This window comes from Plecotus auritus (genome assembly GCF_963455305.1).
Source record: "Plecotus auritus genome assembly, chromosome: 7".
NCBI lineage: Eukaryota > Metazoa > Chordata > Mammalia > Chiroptera > Vespertilionidae > Plecotus > Plecotus auritus.
This window is the reverse complement of record NC_137774.1, coordinates 142,949,093-142,967,352: the sequence shown is the minus strand read 5'-3', so window position 1 is coordinate 142,967,352 and position 18,260 is coordinate 142,949,093. Positions and strand designations below refer to the sequence as shown.

The 18,260-nt window shown below is 41.6% G+C and overlaps 1 protein-coding gene across 1 annotated transcript in view; it reads right to left on the bottom strand.

Moving 5' to 3' along the window:
• Positions 1-7,956: 7,956 nt before the first annotated feature.
• ADAMTS6 (ADAM metallopeptidase with thrombospondin type 1 motif 6) overlaps positions 7,957-18,260 on the bottom strand; it is a 236,695-nt gene continuing 226,391 nt past the window's right edge. Inside the window, exon 25 of the mRNA XM_080678095.1 lies at positions 7,957-11,070. Within this exon, the coding sequence (XP_080534221.1) occupies positions 10,961-11,070 (110 nt within the window). The 3' untranslated portion in view covers positions 7,957-10,960. The remainder of the gene's footprint in view (positions 11,071-18,260) is intronic.

Here is an 18,260-nt window from a genome sequence, read left to right as displayed (position 1 = left end):
GTTGCTCTCCTTTCTGGCAACTCTGAATGAAAGTCCAGTGACTCCAACTCCTGCCCTTTGCTGTTTACAAAGAAGAAAAAGGAAAGAAAAGAGTCATTCACCAAGCTTTGACTTTTTGACTGAGATAGCGACACAACATGGCTCATTCTCTCTGATTTCCTCTCTCTCCCTGCCCCACTTGCACACACACACCTACACCTACACACACACACACACACATACTGTCTATGTACCCATCACCTATATTCACCAATTATTAACATTTGTGGCATTTGTTTTATTGCTCACTCTCCACAACCCTCCTCCCCATTAAAAAAAAAAATCAGTCCTTTTGAAAGCTATTTGCAGACATCGTGGCACTTTCCTACAAAGAAAACTCTTAATTACACACTTTATTCCACAGTTGAGCCTGGTTACAATTAATTATTCATTACTAATGGTTACAGCTGGAAATTTTGCAGCAGAGTTGGGGAATGCAGGGGGAATACAAGAGAAGTTCATTTACGGGGGTAGCGTTTGACATGCTGATTGTAAAGAATGTATGGATGGAATCCTTTGCAGCAAGAAGGCTGTTGTACCCAAGTGTCTCATGTGTCTAAGGCTCAAAGTAGCCATGGTCCAGAGGGCCAGAGAAGAAGCGCTTGTTACTTGTTTTTATAACACTCTTTTGGGACCAAGAAGTAGAGATCAGTGCTGGATGGTCCTCTACCTGGATGGGATTTGCAACCGAGAAACCAGACAGTCACTGGTGTTGGGAGAACTGCTTTCTCTTAAAGCCAGGTCTTCCGCAGTCCTGTCGGGCTTGACTTGTCAGTGGGCAAGTGTCTCAGTCACTCTCAGCATCAGTCTCCTCTTCCATGGAATCAATAAAAATGATGATAAGATAATGGACAGAAAGTGCTTACTAGACTGCTTGGAATAGAGTACAAAATAGGAATATACCACATTAACTGGTATATACAATCATTACTACTTTCCCCAAGTTTGGTGACAGTATTAGAGCAAACTCAGTTTCACAATGAAAATATAAATATTTTGTGAAGAGGAGTAGAGTCATTTTTTTTAAAAGACTTTATCTTGAAATGTATCTTTAAAAGATATCTGCTTAAATAATCCACAGTAGAGGAATATATATGGAAACAAGATTGGCCATGAGTCAATAATTGGTAAAGTTGGATGAAGAGGAGGAGGAGTCATTAAATTATTCTTTCAACTTTTGCACATGTTTTAAAATTTCCAAAATAAATAAAAAAAAATTAAAAAGTTTATCATTTACTGCCTAAGCAAAGGACATTGAATTAATGTACTTATACAGGGTGGGGCAAAAGAAAGTTTACAGTTGTTCAAGTGAAAAATAATACAACAATTAATAAATAGTAAAACAAGAATAAACTTTGTGTTTTGTGTACTCACAACTGTATACCTACTTTTGCCCCACACTGTATTTTCAACAGTGTAGGAAACAATGTCATTTCTCAGCATCCCTCACTCTTATAAAAAACATTGCATCAAACAAACAGATAATCCTTTCTCTTCTCCGTTAGAACTCCCTGAAGGAACCCCACCTGTCTTTATCAGGGCACTTCTCCTCGTCAATTATCAGGAATTGAATTATTATAAAGTTGACCAAATAATCAATCTGGTTAGACTAGTTGGGAGAAGAAAATGTAAACACCTTTAACGTGACATTTTCTTCTTGATTCAGAGTGACAGTGGACTCCAAGAGTGTTCCAACCATAGCTGTGATTACTAATTTTGGGAAACAATAATTCCTGACCACCCAAGGAGACTTTTTGAAGCTATTTAGAGAAAGAGGGTATGAATTTAAAATGATTTGGTTCTTTTTTTGGGGGAGGGTATATGTAAATTATGATTTTTAAGGCACATTCCAACAAAAAAGTTGGGAAAATTTTTTTTTATTTGTGTCTTGATATATGTTTTATTTTAAAAAACCATAATGAAACCCTAGCCAATTTTGCTCAGTGATTAGAGCAGTGACCCTTGGACTGAAGGGATTTGGGTTCCATTCTGGTCAAGAACATGTATCACGGTTGTAGGCTCAATCCCAGTCCCGGTAGGAGCACATATAGGAAGCAACCAATAGCTATGTCTCTCCCACATCCATGTTTCTCTTTCTCTGTCTCTTCCCATCTCTTCCACTTTCTCTAAAAATCAATGGAAAAAAATATCCTTAGGTGAAGATTAACAACAACAACAACAAAATTGGTGAAAATCACACTTCAAAGTTAGATAAATAAGGGAGTAAAAAAAAGATGTGCTACAGAAATTGAACACACAGGAAGTTGTGGGGCTAAGTGAAAAAAGTAAAGGGAGTAAACAAAAACAAAACACAAAACTCATAGACACAGACAAAAGTATAGTGGTTACCAGAGAGAAAGGGGAGTTGGGCAAGGTGGAGGAATGGAGATGGAAGCAGACTTGACTTGGGGTGGTGAACACACAATACAATATACAGATAATGTTTTATAGAATTGTACACCTGAAACTTATACAATTTTATTAACCAATGTCACCCCAATGAATTCAATAGAAAAGTTACATATAAAAAAAAGAAATGGGACACATAATTATATAAATCTGGGCACATCTATACGGCTGCCAGGCCTCAGTGGTAAGGCAGCTGAGCTCCTGGCCTGGACCACGCAGCAGCAGCCTCATTAATGTCTTTGATGGACCTGGATTAATTAGCCCCGCTGGAAGGAGCATTTTTACTCCAGAGATCCCAGGATAGAGAATCCTGTAAGAACAGCTCTTTACCCACTTCTGGGGCCTGGAGAAGTGGTTTGGCTTCCTGGATGTAAGGTTCACTCAATCCTGAGAGGTCAGAGCTCTTTTTTCTCCCTAACAGATAACAGGCCACTTAGGTGGTCCAGGCTCCAGTTAATTTTAGAACTGGAAATAGAAAAGCATGCAGTGAAATGTTAATATTATGTCAATTTTAAGTTGGGTTATAAATGCCAATCACTTTTAGACAAAACATTGTACACGAATGAGTGAAATCCATCGAAGTTGTCACTTACTCAAAGCACATTTGGAGTTTCTTTTGTAGTATCACTTGGGGTCAATTGTAAGATATATAAGACATTTGTAGCCAAAATGATTATACCCAATTTACTCACCAGATTTGGTTTTAGACTTTCACAAAAATCAAGCCCACCCTATACTGGGAAATAAACAAACAACTTAAAACATGTTTTGAATGACGTCTTTACCCTGAGAATGAGTACAGAGAGAACTCCAGTACTTACATTTGAAGAGTTAAGTTCTAACATATTGATTTAGAAAGCCAGACATAAGAGATAGTTGGTGCCTATAGTTTTTGCAACTAAGATTAAATATGGGACAAAATAAAATAGTGGGTCTTTTATTCCCACATTGTCGGGGACTTGGACCCTGAGTAAGTACATAATGACATCTTCCTGACTCAACAAATACTTTCTCTTTTTAATCTCAAAATAAAACACTTAATTTCTCAATTTTTCTTTTTTCCTAAAGTTTAAGACTATGAATCAGATGATTTTTTTATTGCAATTAGTTTACCGTAGCCATGATAACAGTTTTTGCTAATCACTTTAATTCAAATTCATATTATATTTCAGCTACTTCTGTGGGTATTGTTACAGAATATCACAGAACATCAAATAATTCTCTTTATTGTCTAGATTCCTAGAATTCCAAGATATTGCTATTTTTTTTGATGTTGGAATGTCATCAACCTTTGCCTTTATATTTATATAGATACATAGCATTAGTATACTTTTATTCTAACAATGATAGGCCCAACAAACAGGAACTAATTATCTATTAATTTTCATCAGATTAATTTGAATGATTGAAATAAAATATCAAGATTAATTATATTGAAGGAGACGAGAGCTGTATGCATTTAGATTGCCTTTGAACCACAAAAGCAATTTTTTTAGTGTATTTAAGCTTTGGTTTTCCTTCTGTTCAGCCCCTTGTGTGACCTGGCTTGGAGAGGAGTTAGGGCAAAGGGGCAGAGGGACATGAGGTCCATCTTGCCAGGCTGAGCCAGGCCAGTGCAGCTGCTGGCCTGGGCACAAGCGTGGGCGGCCACCTGTGGCTCCCAGCACAGCTGTTTGGGAGAGGGCCAGCCAAAGCCCCGTCGGTGGGGTGGAGGCAGGTGGCCAGTTGGGCGGCCAATACATTCTGGCATGAGCTGAAAGAACACCTGGTTCCACTCTGTGGACCCACCACAGAAGGTCAAAGAATGTGCCTGCTGGCAGCCACCTAATGGCCCAAGCTTTCAAGCCCCAATGGTCCTGCTCTGACTGAAACAGAGAAAAACCCACCTTTCTTTCTCAAAATTTACCCCAAAGCCAACACGGGAATCATCCGGCTCTAGTTGTGTTGAAATAGGTCAGTGAGGCCACCTGGCATGTCTGGAAATTGTGTTTTGTGTGTGTGTGTGGGGGGGGGCGATGGGGAGGAGGGGGGCCTGTCAAGCAGGAACAGGCTCTGTGATTCAAAGCTGGACGTTTCAGGAGGCGAGAGCCTTCGTGCTGTGTTTGGCTGCTAACTGCCACTGCAGACACGATCCTCCTCCAATGTCTCTGGTCTTCCTGCTCCTTCTCTTCCCCTGAACTCTAACTACATGCTTGGGAACCACTGTGGGCCTCCACTAGTCATTTTGTCACTGGACATAGAAACTTTCATAGTGAACACCACCACCTACCGAGGCAGGAGACCAAAGTTCTCCCTTTTCTGACCCCTGAGGTCCCTCCCAAGGCCTTGGGCCCACTGCTTCCCAGGAAGAAGGACCCCATTTCCTCTGGCCTGGGGAGTCAGTGCCTCTCGGTGGAGGAGCATCCTTCTTAACTTCCCTGTCCCAAATGCAGACCAGGCAGCTCCCTTCTGAGTGCCAAAGAGGTGGTGTCCCCCTCCTGGTTCTGTGGCCCGAGGCAGCTTAGCCTCTCTGAGCCTCAGTTTGGGTACTTGCAAATGGGGATTAATAGCATCGTCCACACAGTTTCCGGTGGCCACCCATTCAATGAGAGAGCATCTGTTAAGTACCTAGCACAGGGCTTTGCACAACTAGCACTCAGTAAATATTGGTTGTATGAATGAATGACCATAGCTGATACCACTTGTAGATACAGAGGCCACACCTGGCCCTGGACTGGAAATTCCTGCTGCTACATTTGCTTGGGATTTTAGGGGCCTCGTCTCACAATTCCTGCTTACAATTGCCCTTGCTGGGGGACACAGATCAGGCCCCTCCAAGACTTTTATTGGCCTGGAGCTAGTAGAAGCCACCCCTGCTGAGCCATTGACCAGAGGAAGGCATTTTGACTTCTGGGAGGTCTGGAGCTGGTGGTTAACTTGCCCCTTCTCATGTGCAACTTCTCTGTAAGGCAAGGCATCCAAGTCAAGATCCAAGAAGAGACCTCTTCTTTCTTTCTCCTCTCTCTGTCTCTCTCTCCCTTTAATTTTAGAGAGAATAAGGACGAGAGAGGAGGGGAGGTGGAGGCAGGGCAGAGAAAGGCACATTGATTTGCTGTTCCACTTGTTTATGATTCATTGGTTGATTCTTGTATGTGTCCTGACCTGGGATCGAACACGCAACCTTGGTGTATCAGGGGTGACACTCTGACTGAGCTACCCAGCCAGGGCCAAGAAGAGGCTTCTTGATTGAATGTCACAAGCCTTAAGGTCTTGGGCAGTGGAATCTGACTGGTCATGATGCTCTATTACCTGGGGAGCTTGTTCCTGCCTGGTGCTCCCAGGCCTTTGTGGAACCACAGTGTCATTCCAGTGAACACAGGATGCTGCCATGGACATTAGCTGTCATCACCTATGCAGTTCAAGGTTTCCAGTGGGCTAAGGAGAGCCATCCACCAAAAGACAATACAGGCCTAATCTTGGTTCCCTCTGAGAGTGAAGCCAGTCCTCAAAACTGTTCCATTTCTGGCCTCAGGTACTATCTATCTGAGGAGAGGGGCAGGGAATGCTAGAAATAACCCCCTCAGAAAGAGATGGGAGAAAAGACCATTTTCCTTCTAAGTCCTAGCTTGAGGTTTTCAAGTCTGAGGCATAAAACCATTGTGAAACAGCTGTTTTTTTTTAAAAAAAAAAAACCTGTGTTAGTTTATTCCACACATTCAAATCATACATACTAATGAGACAGAATTCCAAACACAGCTTCTCCATCACTTTTTTAATTCTGTGGCTGATCTTTTCTCTTTCCTGTGACCACTTACTTAGAATCTTCCAGTCCTTGTGGGCTGTGACCTTTTTTTTTCCTTCTTGAATTACACTTTTCACCTTCTTTTAAAAGTAATGAAGTTCACCCTAGACAGTTTGACTCAGTGTTTAGAGTGTCAGCCTGCAGACAGAAGGGTCCTGGGTTTGATTCCTGGTCAAGAGCAAATACCTCGGTTCCAGGTTCTGATCCCAGCCCTGGCCAGAGAACATGGAGGAGGAAGCCAAACAATGTGTCTCTCTCACATCAATGTTTTTCTCTCTCTCCTCCCCTTCTCACTCCTTTCCACTCTCTAAAAAAAATCAATGGGAAAAATATCCTCGGGTGAGGATTAAAAAATAATGAATCTTATCCTAGTCAAATAAATTCACACATTTTTTCTTGCCAAGATCAATACCCAACTTACTTTCTAATTTACTTGAAAAAAATGTCACCTGGCCTTTTGGAGCATGAAGTCTTAGGGATGATCTTAGTGCTCTCCAGAGTGGCGGACCTCCAGGGAGGGAGGGATTTTGTTGTGGGGTCGGTGCCCTAAGCAGGATAGTGCCCTCTAGACATTTCAAAGCGGGGGGGGGGGGGGGGAATAAAACATTTCACTGAAAGCCTGAAAACCACTGTAGGTGAAAAGATAAGACTCAAATCTGAGGCGTCTAAGCTAAGGCAGGCCTTGTTTCTTGGTATTCCCCCTGCCACACCTAGCAGAACTACTCTTTGCAAATGCCGTGGGAAGTTAAAACGGTGGGTCCCAGGGTCTTCTCATTAATTGAACTTTCATAAAACTTCAGCCACTTTTGGCTTCCAGGATGACTTTGGGGAAATACTCCCCAAGACAACCTAATCATCTCACCTGATTTCTTCTGATGTGTAAGATTGAATGTGTATGTATGAGGCGTGGGGGCAAAGGGATTAAAGCACCACCATGCTCGGGCTTTCCACATCTTCTTATGTAATCGATGGAGCTGTCATTATGAAGGTACTTAAATAACTAAGCAGCATGTTGGCTGCTGAATTTCCTTTGCATAAGACAGTGAACCCAGCTCAGCAAAGACTGACTGTCTGAAGGTGGGAGAGCATACCTCTCATGCTTCTATGCTCCCCACATTGACTATTAGTAGAAACCTTCAAGTATGAATTCTTCTGTTCAGCATCTATTCTTTATCTACATGGAAGGCAAAAAGAAGGAGGGGGCAAAGAGTTGTGAGCCAAGTGACCAAAGGTATGTGGCTGTGGCCAATCTGGACTTCTTCTCCAGTCTTAGAGTAGCTGATAGATGGCATCTGAGGATATAGCCCTGCCAAAGGTATCCAAAGCCCTTGCATTTAGGTATTACTGAAATACAAACAGGTGCAGCCTGGCCAGTGTGGCTGTGGTTGAGCATCGACATATGAACCAGGAGGTCACGGTTCAATTCCCGGTCAGGGCACAGGCCTGGGTTGTGGGCTCAATCCTGAGTGTGGGGCTTGCAGGAGGCAGCCAATCAATGATTCTCTCTCATCATTGATGTTTCTATCTCCTTCTCCCTTCCTATCTAAAATCAATAATAACAACAAAAAAATAGGTGCAATCTCTGGGGAAGGTGACAAGGATTCAATAAATTAACTCAATCCTGGATGCTACCTGGAAAACTTGGGTAATGTAGCTGTGGTATTCCAAGGGATAGGCCCTGCAAGTTTAATGCCAGCTGTTCAAGAAATAGACAACTTCCATCGGAATCATTCTTACAAGCTGAATTTTTATTTTTACTAAATTATCTATGTTAATAAAAAAATCTGTGCTTGGTGTGGAATTTCACTCCATCAAGTGTTACAATGACTTTTCATTTTCATTACAAGCAGGAGAATGAATGAAGGACAAGTGTTAGGAAACATGGCAATAAATTAGAATATAATTTACAAAAGCAAAAAAAATAAGTAACAGTGTACCACATTAATACTGAGTACAAAATAATAAGCAACAACTAATCACAATAATACAAAGGTAATTTCATTCTGTATTATTAAGGATACCTATGTGACATTCACTCAAATAAAAGATTCCTAATGAAATGAACTGATCTGGGAGTCATATGTGTCTCAAGGGGTTTAATCAGTTGGGGATATTTCCCTTTCAGTTTTGGGTAGGCTTTTCTGCCAGTGGCAGATACTGCTCTCAACCCCGGGGTACCAGCTTCCTTGGGGTTCCCTAAGTAGTCTATAGAGCTCACTATTTTTGGAGGGCCTACCACGGGGGCTCAGCCTCCACTGATGATCCTGCTGTAACTATTTAGGAAAAGAGCTTATGCAGCCACACGGTTGACTACAGAGCAGCAGCGGTATTGTGATGTGCTGTGGAATGTGACATTCTTCCTCACTCGGATTTCAATTCGGGGCCTATCTGAAATGTTTAGTCCTGTTACGTTCTGTGCTTGGTTCCTTCTGAGAAGGTGACCTGATGCTGGCCCTGGGAGCCCCCTGGTGCTGTGCTGCCCTCCTCTTCCACAACCAGTCAGGGGTGCCTGGTGCCCGGGTGGATGGCCCTCGCAATGTTCGTTTCCAAGTGAGGTAAAAAAAAGAGCCCTTAATCAATAATGTAAGAAATCTGTTTAAATAAACATATGAGCTGATATTTATATTGGAGAAAAGCAGATCCTGATGGCAAACCTGTGCCTAAAATGCCACAGAAACCACTCATCTTTTGTCTATTTCAACAGATTAGCACCAAGTTAACTGCTCTTTGCAAAGCACCATGGGAATGCAGTGCTGGGGCCCCTGGCCTTCCCTTTGCTGAATGGCTAAGAAGGCACCTGGGCAGCCATGGACAGGGGCCCTGACAGCAACTCTCAAGTATTGTCAATAGCTCTCCCTGGAAAGCGCAGGGACGTGAGCTGTGGGGTTGAGAAAGCAGGTGATGAGAGACAAATGAGCACGACTGAGTGTGCAAAACCCCACCCCACGCTGACTGTCCACAGCACAACTGAAATCTAGCTTGGTTTTTGGAGCCTGGGAGTCTCTCTTCCTTTCTGAAAGCACCTAATCACCCCCATCAAGTCATGGTCTAGGTCATACACCTGACGTGGAGTCTCAGAGCATAGTGATGGATGTAGGTCAGATATACTCTTCAACTGCAAGTAGCATCTTTACAGAGGAGCCATTTGGCTGGAGTGTGAGGTGTCGGTGTAGCATGGTGGACACACGTGTAGGACACAGAGCACATTCAGCGGAACCTGCTGCAAGCTACAAGTGTTCAAGTACAAAATATTCATATAAACAAGTACCCTCTTTTTCTTTGAACTTCACTGTCATATGTTTTGATGAGCATGATGTGAAACTTGTGGATAGGGATGTATGAGCTAGTCAATTTAAATTAGGTGGATTTGATTCTAGAATTTGACCTGCTCAAGAAACTGGGTTTCACATTTAGTTGCTGTTCAGAACAACCATAAAAAATATAAAATACTTGGTTGAATGACTATTAAAATTAGGCTTTATGATCTCTAGTCTTCATGAGTTTTTCTTCTTTGGTTGTTATCCCTTGCCTACTTTAAAACTCAGAGAAATCGCACGTTTACGTGCAAGCACACTCATCTACCCACACACTCAAAGGCGCCCACACACACACACTTGCTCCCATATAAATAAATGCCCTTCTGCCATATCAAAGAAGGGACATCTGGAACCCATCGTAACTGTCAGCAAAAGGGTCTGCCTGGTTGTTACTGAGCCGGTCTATCTTTTTTGCCTGGTGTCGTCTCAGTAAGCGTAGTGTAGGTGCAGCCACCCAGTGGGGCAGGAGCCTTTCTGTGGCTGTAAACACAAGTGAGTTGGAGTGACTCCTATTAAGAGCTGGGGCATCCCTGTGTGATGGCAGCAAAGGACCTGGTACTTCGGTCTCTACCATACCCCAAATGTCTGGCTTCTGCGTGACGTTGAAATGTTTTTCTCTTAAAGTGTTAATGGGAATCTCAACTTCACTTGCACAATGGCAGGCGGGCCACAGTCTTTTAGCACTGGATTTATAGAGCTGCACAGCTGCAGTAACTGAGGCACTGCTTTCAACTAAGTCCTTCACTGTCGTTCGGCTTAATGTAGTTTTATATATGGCTCACAGCAGTGTTCAGAACAGGGGGATTATTCCTAAGGAAATTAAGTAGAAGGAAGAAAAAAAATCATACAAACTTTCATTAGTCTTGATTTATAATTGCTCCTTAAATTATAGGTTAAAGCCCAGTTTAGAATTTAAATGGTGGTGCTGTTGTAGTGAGATAAAGTATAGTAAATATTTTTTAAGCTATGATTTAAGATTTCTGAATCTTCTTTACTTCCATAGTTGACCAAGTCATACCAGCTACATTTTAAACAGTTTTAAATACAAATGGATTCAGTGTCATTGCTAAGTCTATAATAAAAATTATCTTAATGGTCCAAGGAGGTAAACAGGCTATTGGATTTACTCGAAAGAACACAAACGTTCCACAGTAAGCAAGTCTCCCTGTGTTGTTTGGATCTCTCCAATCTGGCATTCCCTCCTAAAACTGTGTCCAGCACTTTGGATCAATAAATCCTACTTCACAGAAGTTAAAATAATATTGAAATCCTGTCAGCTAGGGCTGACCAGTGGTTACGTTTTCCACAGGGTAATGCATTTGCAAGGACATCAATCCTCTTCCTCCGGGTGGCTCTCTGTGATGGACACATTTCCAGGATGAAATGACAAGCTCTCTCTCCAGCCTTCCGTGGGTCATTGTCCTTGGCAGGTCTTACAACATATCTGTCTGAAGTATGCTCGATTGCAGAACTGGAACTTGTGCACCAGCGGGCAGTAAGCCACTTTGCTCACATCTTTGCACTCTAACGAATGGGGGCAGAAAATGGAAAACAATTAGAGGCACATAAACAAAGACATAAACAAGCCAACGAGCCCGGATGCTGGGCAAGGACCTCCCTTTGCGCCAATCCACCTTGGCTTTCGCATGCATGTGGTTTTTGTTTTTATTTTTAAGCATGCCCTGTCTGGGACAGCCTACCAGAAACATTCTTTTGATATATTTTAACACAAATTTAAAAAAAAATTTTTTTTGCAAGGCTTTTCTCCCAGACTTTTATAAGTATGGTGCATGCCCACTATGTCTTGAAAGAATTACCATTTGTTTGGATAAGTGATCACTTTAGACAGCTTCGAAACATGAGTCATTTTTCTTACAGCGCTTTTATTGCTTCTTTCTCAAGGGTTATTTTATTCACAGTGCAAGGTTATCCAAAATCAAACATGAGTTGCATTGTTTGATACCAAAGTACACATGTCTCAAGAGAACCTCTGCATCTGTGAGGCGTGGGGCTGGGCCCGGGTGAATGAAAAGGATTGCTGACAGTGGCCTAGATTCAGCAACTACACTAGACAAAGAGGGAAACTTTGAGGGGTTGGCCTCAAATGGCAGCAGTCTGTGGGTTATGGAAACATGTAGAAATGTCTTTTTTTAATTTGGAAGTGAGACATGGCCTTCTTTTTTCCTATGTGTATTTTCTCCTCGGTGCTAGAATTGCCACAGCTGCAGCCTGCACTTCTTGCAGCCAGAAGGTGAATAAATGATTCTTTCTCCATCTCCCCTTGAGGCTGGTTGCAGAGGATGGGGCTGAGAGCCACCCCATACACACACATACACACACAACCCCACTGCTGCGAATAATGATATTCCTCTCCAGTCCTCCGGTCACTTTTATCTGGGGATTTTAAAATACTTTGTAAACCTAGTAATTAAATTTCCATATGCCTCCCAGAATCAAAGTTCCACCCTCATTTTTCCAGGTGGTTACACTGAAGCATCCTGGGTAAATTGTTGAAGGTAATTAGAATCAGGCAGAACACCGGGTCAGGTTTAGCGGAACAGAACAGTGACTGGTTGTTGTTGTTTGCTCGTTTTTTTCCTGGCTTCAGAAATTCTCTAAAGTTCTAAGACAGTGGTTCTCAACCTTTCTCATGCCGCGACCCTTTAAAACAGTTCCTCATGTGGTGGTGACCCCCAACCATAAAATTATTTTCGTTGCTACTTTGTAACTGTAATTTTGCTACTGTTATGAATCGTAATGTAAATATCTGTGTTTTCCGATGGTCTTAGGCTCTACAGCAGCGGTTCTCAACCTGTGGGTTGCCTAAGACCATCGGAAAACACAGATATTTACATTACGATTCATAACAGTAGCAAAATTACAGTTACGAAGTAGCAACAAAAATAATTTTATGGTTGGGGGTCACCACCACATGAGGAACTGTATTAAAGGGTTGCGGCATTAGGAAGGTTGAGAACCACTGGTCTAAGAGATCATGTCTATGGTACAGAGCCATGTGATAAGCCTAGAAAATTAAATGCAAAGGAATGGGCAAGTTTACAGTTGTCATTATTGAAAATCAGGGAACAATTACATTGATCACACTTTCAAGGTTCTTTCAGTGAAAGACTTAACACTTTAAACTGTAAGCCCCAACCCTCTGGAAATATAAGCTCTGCTACCACTGGACTCGTACTCAAGATTCGATTTACAGAGAAAATACCAATTAGAAATTCGAATTAAAACTTTCCACCATAGGATTCTCAATAAATTTAAGTTTTGGCTGAAAGCAGGTAGCAGAGACAGAAAAACTTTCTGTAAACTTTGCACTAAAATAGAGAAATCAGTCAATATTTGGTCTATCGAGTTTGAATTTGAGATGAAAAGACCCCACGGGTTTTCATTTGGAGGTCACTTGTTATTTTAGTGGGTGTTTTTTTTTTTTTCCTTTTCCTCTCTGTCATGACCTTTCAAAAGTACCCAAAGAAAGTTTAGACTAAGAATATATTTTGTGGAACAAAAGTTGTACCGCTGTAACCAGGAGGAGCATATTGTCAAGGTAATGCAGTTATTACAGCGGTGAGGAACGCTGGCGCAATTCCCCTCATCTTCAGTTCCAAGTTACCATCCTCGTGGGCAGCCGCCTTGGAGACTACTGCACTCACTCTCTGCAATAGGGCTCCGTGAGCTGCTCCAAGTACCAAATACACTTTAGCACTGGCCTTCCTTGCCAAAATATAAAAATGATTTAGTTGATAATCAGATAGAAGAAGACTGGTTGTTTTAATAGTACAAGGAAATAAAATTAGAAGCCAGACTGCCTGGGTTTAATCCTAGTTTTATCATTTACTAACTTTATGGCTCTGAACAAACCACTTAACCTCTCTGTGCCCACGTTTCCTCATTGTGAACAGGGGTGACAAGAGTGCCCACCCCCGTCTGTAACAGGTAGAACCTGTGCTATCACCTAGTGCATGGAAAGCCCTCGGTACGTGTAGAATATTGAATTACTGTTACTGTGACCACTGTTAGCTATTATCTCTTACTACCTGATGACAGTGAGTGGCGCTCAATGAGGATGCAACGTTTAGAACTGCTACTGAGAAAATGCTGTTCTCCTGGCACACGTCAGCTTGCAGACCAAACAAAGAAGAATATTTCCTGGGAATATATACAACTTTATTGGGAGATTCATTACTCCATTTTTGGAAGAGTTGCTGCACAAGGAACTTCACAGATTTTTTTTCTTTTAGATTTAGACTTTGGATTCTGATTCAATAATAAATAATAAATGCCCAGCCAGTGTGGCTCAGCAGTTGAGTGCTGACCCATGAACTAAGAGGTTGCTGGTTCAATTTCCAGTCAGGGCACATGAATGGGGTGCAGGCCTAATCCCCAGTAGGGGGTGTGCAGGAGGCAGTCGATGGGTGTTTCTCTCGCATTGATGTTTTTATCTCTCTGTCCCTTTCCCTTCCTCTCGCTCTAAAAGTCAATTTAAAAAACATATAAAAACAAAAATAGATACAGAGGCAAAGAAGCATCGAACAGACTGTCAAACTACAGTGGGAAGGCAGGGGAGGGTTGCGGGGGGGGGGGGGGGTGGGTTTGGAGATCAACCGAAAGACTTGTATGCATGCATATAAACATAACCAATGGACGCAAGACACTGAGGGGGAGGGGAAGGGAGAGGTAAGGGCAGTGCCAGGGGGTAGGGGAGGCTGGGGGGAGGTCAATGGGGAAAAAAGGAGACATATGTACTACTATTGATGAAAATCTATTCACTGAAATTCAACTATTAACTGGTCTTTTATTCTCTTGGCCTTTTCACTCCACAAGAGTTTAATCTGGTAATAATAACATTAAAAACAATTTGCCAGATGCCTCCTATGTGCCAAGTACTGCCTTCATCCTTTTAAATACATAGAACATCAGCTTTGCACAGATGGAAAAACTGAAGCTCAAAAAGGTTCAGAAACTCATGCTGGGTCACACAGCTAGTTGGTCTAAGAACTGGGACCAGAACTCAGGTTTGTCTGATTCTGAAATCATCTTTTTTTGGCAGCACTCATAGCATCTAAACGAAAAAGGTTTCTGCCTGTCAGTGCTTCTGTGTTCTTGGCTGATACCACTCATGATAAGTCAACCTTTGGGTACACTGTCAGGAGGTTTGCGCTGCCACCTTAGAGAAGGGGAAATGTTTTTGAAAGAGGGTTCTAGGTCACAGGCATTCAGAATAGACCAATATTTTTCTTCAGCTATTCCTTTATCCCTAACTGTTGTAAAATTATGTGAGTGAAAGGTGATTTTAGACACACCAAGAAGTTGTAAGGCCCCGTTATTACAGAAAGCTAAATGTAATCTTAACAATATTAGTATTTAAACGATATGGGTGTGCTCAGCCCATCTGTCACTTTTCGAGCTTAGTGAGAGGATTGATTTGTTGGGGACTTGGAATAACTCATTGACTTTTGCTGATGTAGTTGAGAGGCCTTAATTATAAAACTTACCATTTACTAGTGTGTCACATCCTCTAAGCCCACTGAAAATATGAAATAGTCATTTTACTCCCACCCTTGAGCCGCTACACAGCTTACAATGGTGCTAACACCGTTCTGGAAGAGTTGTGCACAAAATAAATCACATTTTCCCACTGACCACAGAACAACAACAGGAAAGTTCTGCTTTAATTTCCAAATGATCTTCAGTTGGCATTGATTTCTAGCTAATATCTAAAAAGTAAAAGTCTCTCTATACCCAAGTAATACATAATCTGAAAATAATTAAATAGACTAGGAGATCTATTGAAAGGAATCCTTTAGTTGAGATAGACTCTTTTGTAATAAACTCTCTCTGTAACTGATATATTTTGAAGATTTGGTCTTTACTATCCTATTTTCTTCATTGGATACACATATGTCTACTGCTTTTTAAGTAGTGGATTCTGAGCCAAGAGGGTCAAGGATGTTAAGATGAAGGAAGGAGCCCGATTTTCTCTTCTACTATCATCATGTACAGCTAAGTACTTGCCTTTTCTCGTGAGGCTGCTGGAAGGGTGAGAGGTCCTTACTGTGTGGTTTCTAGGAAATATTTTGCTGATCTAACTAGTCTCTCCTTTTTTTTTTTTTTTTAACATAATCACCCCAATCCAAAAATAAAGTTTCACTTTACCCAGGGCCAGAGACTTCTGGTGGGAATGACAACTTAAGGAGTATCCCTAGCCCTAACCAGTGTGGCTCAGTGAATAGAGCGTCAGCCTGCAGATTGAAAGGTCCCAGGTTCGATTCCGGTCAAGGGCATGTACCTTGGTTGCGAGCACATCCCCAGTAGAAGGTATGCTGGAGCAGCTAATTGATGTTTCTCTCTCATCGATATTTCCAGCTCTCTATCCCTCTCCCTTCCTCTTTGTAAAAATCAATAGAATATATATATATTTTTTTAAAAAAAGGAGTATCCCTAAATTCTTCTTAGGGAGGCTTGGGAATATATCCAGGAATGAAAGCCAGCCACTAGGCCCTGCAATATGAACTAGAACCATTCCTAGAATCTTAAGTAACTTGCCAGGTATCCTGGAGTGGGTCTCGATAGTAATCTGGGTTTTGGTAGAGTTGAATGATAAAAATTAGACAAACTGTCTCACAGGCAACACATGACTCTACTTATCATTGATATTCCAGTGGGTTTTCCCCCCAGGTGCTTTACATTAATCTTTCAAAACCTGGACCTAAAAGACATAGTTTCAAAACACTCATACTGAATGGAGGCTTATGAATTTAGGATGCTGATAGATTCAGATTCATTGTGACTCTGATGGCTTGGCTTTGTCCAAAGAGTATAAGGACAACTCCCAAAATACAGCGCTCTTGTATTTAATTCATAAAACACTGCAAAGCCTGCCTAAATTGTATCCTTGGAGTGAGCTGGGATACACAGACACATATCCTCCCATGACCCAGTTGGACCATTCAGCATCTTTCTTTGGAGAATGTATGTCCTCTGTACCTGTAAGTTGTTTATTATATTCAGAGAAAGAACACAGTGAGTAGAGAGTCATGACTTAAGCACCTAGGGATCTACCTTTTGGATATCAACCTGTCCATGGAGATTCAGAGTTTGGTGAGAAGGGAGATAGCAAAGGCATTGCCTGTGCATGTGTGGTATGGGTGGGGATGTGAATTCAGTGTACTTTTCCTAATAAAATTGTACTTGAGCCCTGGATATTTTACATATTCAGATTGGAAAAGGATGAAATAAGTTGTGCTTGGGAATTTGATATTACTCGTTGCACTGAAAACAGTACACTAACTTTATTCTCGAAGCAAGGTGATATCAACTACAGAACTTTATTCCTATTTCATCCTACCAGACTAAGCCTCTCCTTTCTCTTCGCTTTCTCAGCTTCTTTTTACCCAGTCTCATTCCCTGGTTGCCACCTACATTTAACCTCGAGATGATATGACCCCAACACAAATCCAGAGTTCCCTCTAAACCAGACAGCCAGGATTGTGTACCAGAATGCTAAGGGGGATTATGAGCTCTTTAAAATGACAAAGAAAAAAACAGGTCTATCTCATCTCCTTGAAATCAAAGTCTTCACTTTCACCATTCCTTTCACTGATTTTAATATATCAGATGCCATTTAAAACCCCAAATTCAGTAGATGTTTTATTGTAGAAATTTTGTGAGATTTCTGGAGCTTCCCAGGTTTTCTCAGAGTAATTTCCCTGAGGGAGACTGGGACCCACCAAAGCCACCAATAGACAGCTGGGCTGCTAAACCAATGCACACTAGCCACACCTTTCCTGGGTTGGTTACCAGCTCACAACGTGCCATAAATCATGACCTGGCAGCAATAAATACTAGATGACAGAGTGCCTTGTGCTACTGAGAAGCTGAAAAGACTCATCATATAAACTACAAGGCAACGTGAAACTGCATCAAGATGAATAAAATGGCATTTGGGATAGAATTTCAGGTGAGCAGGAGTAGGCCAGTCCCAGCTGCCAGATGTACTTTAAAAAATTACTCTGAGTAGTATTTCACAAAGGCAGTGATACCCAGCATGCCTATAATTCACTCTCGGCAGCACCGCCGTGTTACCCTCGCCAGTGGCAGTCTGTCAAGATCAAGCCTATAGTGCTTTAACTCTCAGCTGAAGGCTTTCAGAAATAGAAAACTAAAGCAGATGTGGAACATGGCAGATTTTATCTCCCTTCTTCCTCCTCCTATTTCCTTTCTGCTATTTACTTTTCATTTTGATTTTCTTTCTGGTTTTCTTTCTCTTACTATCTTTGTTGCTTAACCTCCCTCCATTTCTTCAATTTCTCTCCATTATTTATTTTTTATTTATTGTTTTTTACTTTTTTAATTGAATTTATTGGGGTGACATTGGTTAATAAAATTATATAGGTTTCAGGTATATAATTCTGCAATGTATAATCTGTATATTATATTGTGTGTTCACCACCCCAAGTCAAGTCTCCTTCCATCACCATTTATCCCCCCTTTACCCTCCTCAACTCCCTCCATCTCCACTTCCCTCTAGCAATCATCACACTGTTGTCTGTGTCCATGAGTATTTCTTTTTTCTTAATGCCTTCACCCTTCTCACTCAGCCCCCAACTCCTGCCCCTCAAATTCCATTATTTTATGATGGCTTTGGGATACTAAGGTGCTTAATTTCCCTATAGATGCCTAAATTCCTTATCATGATTAAA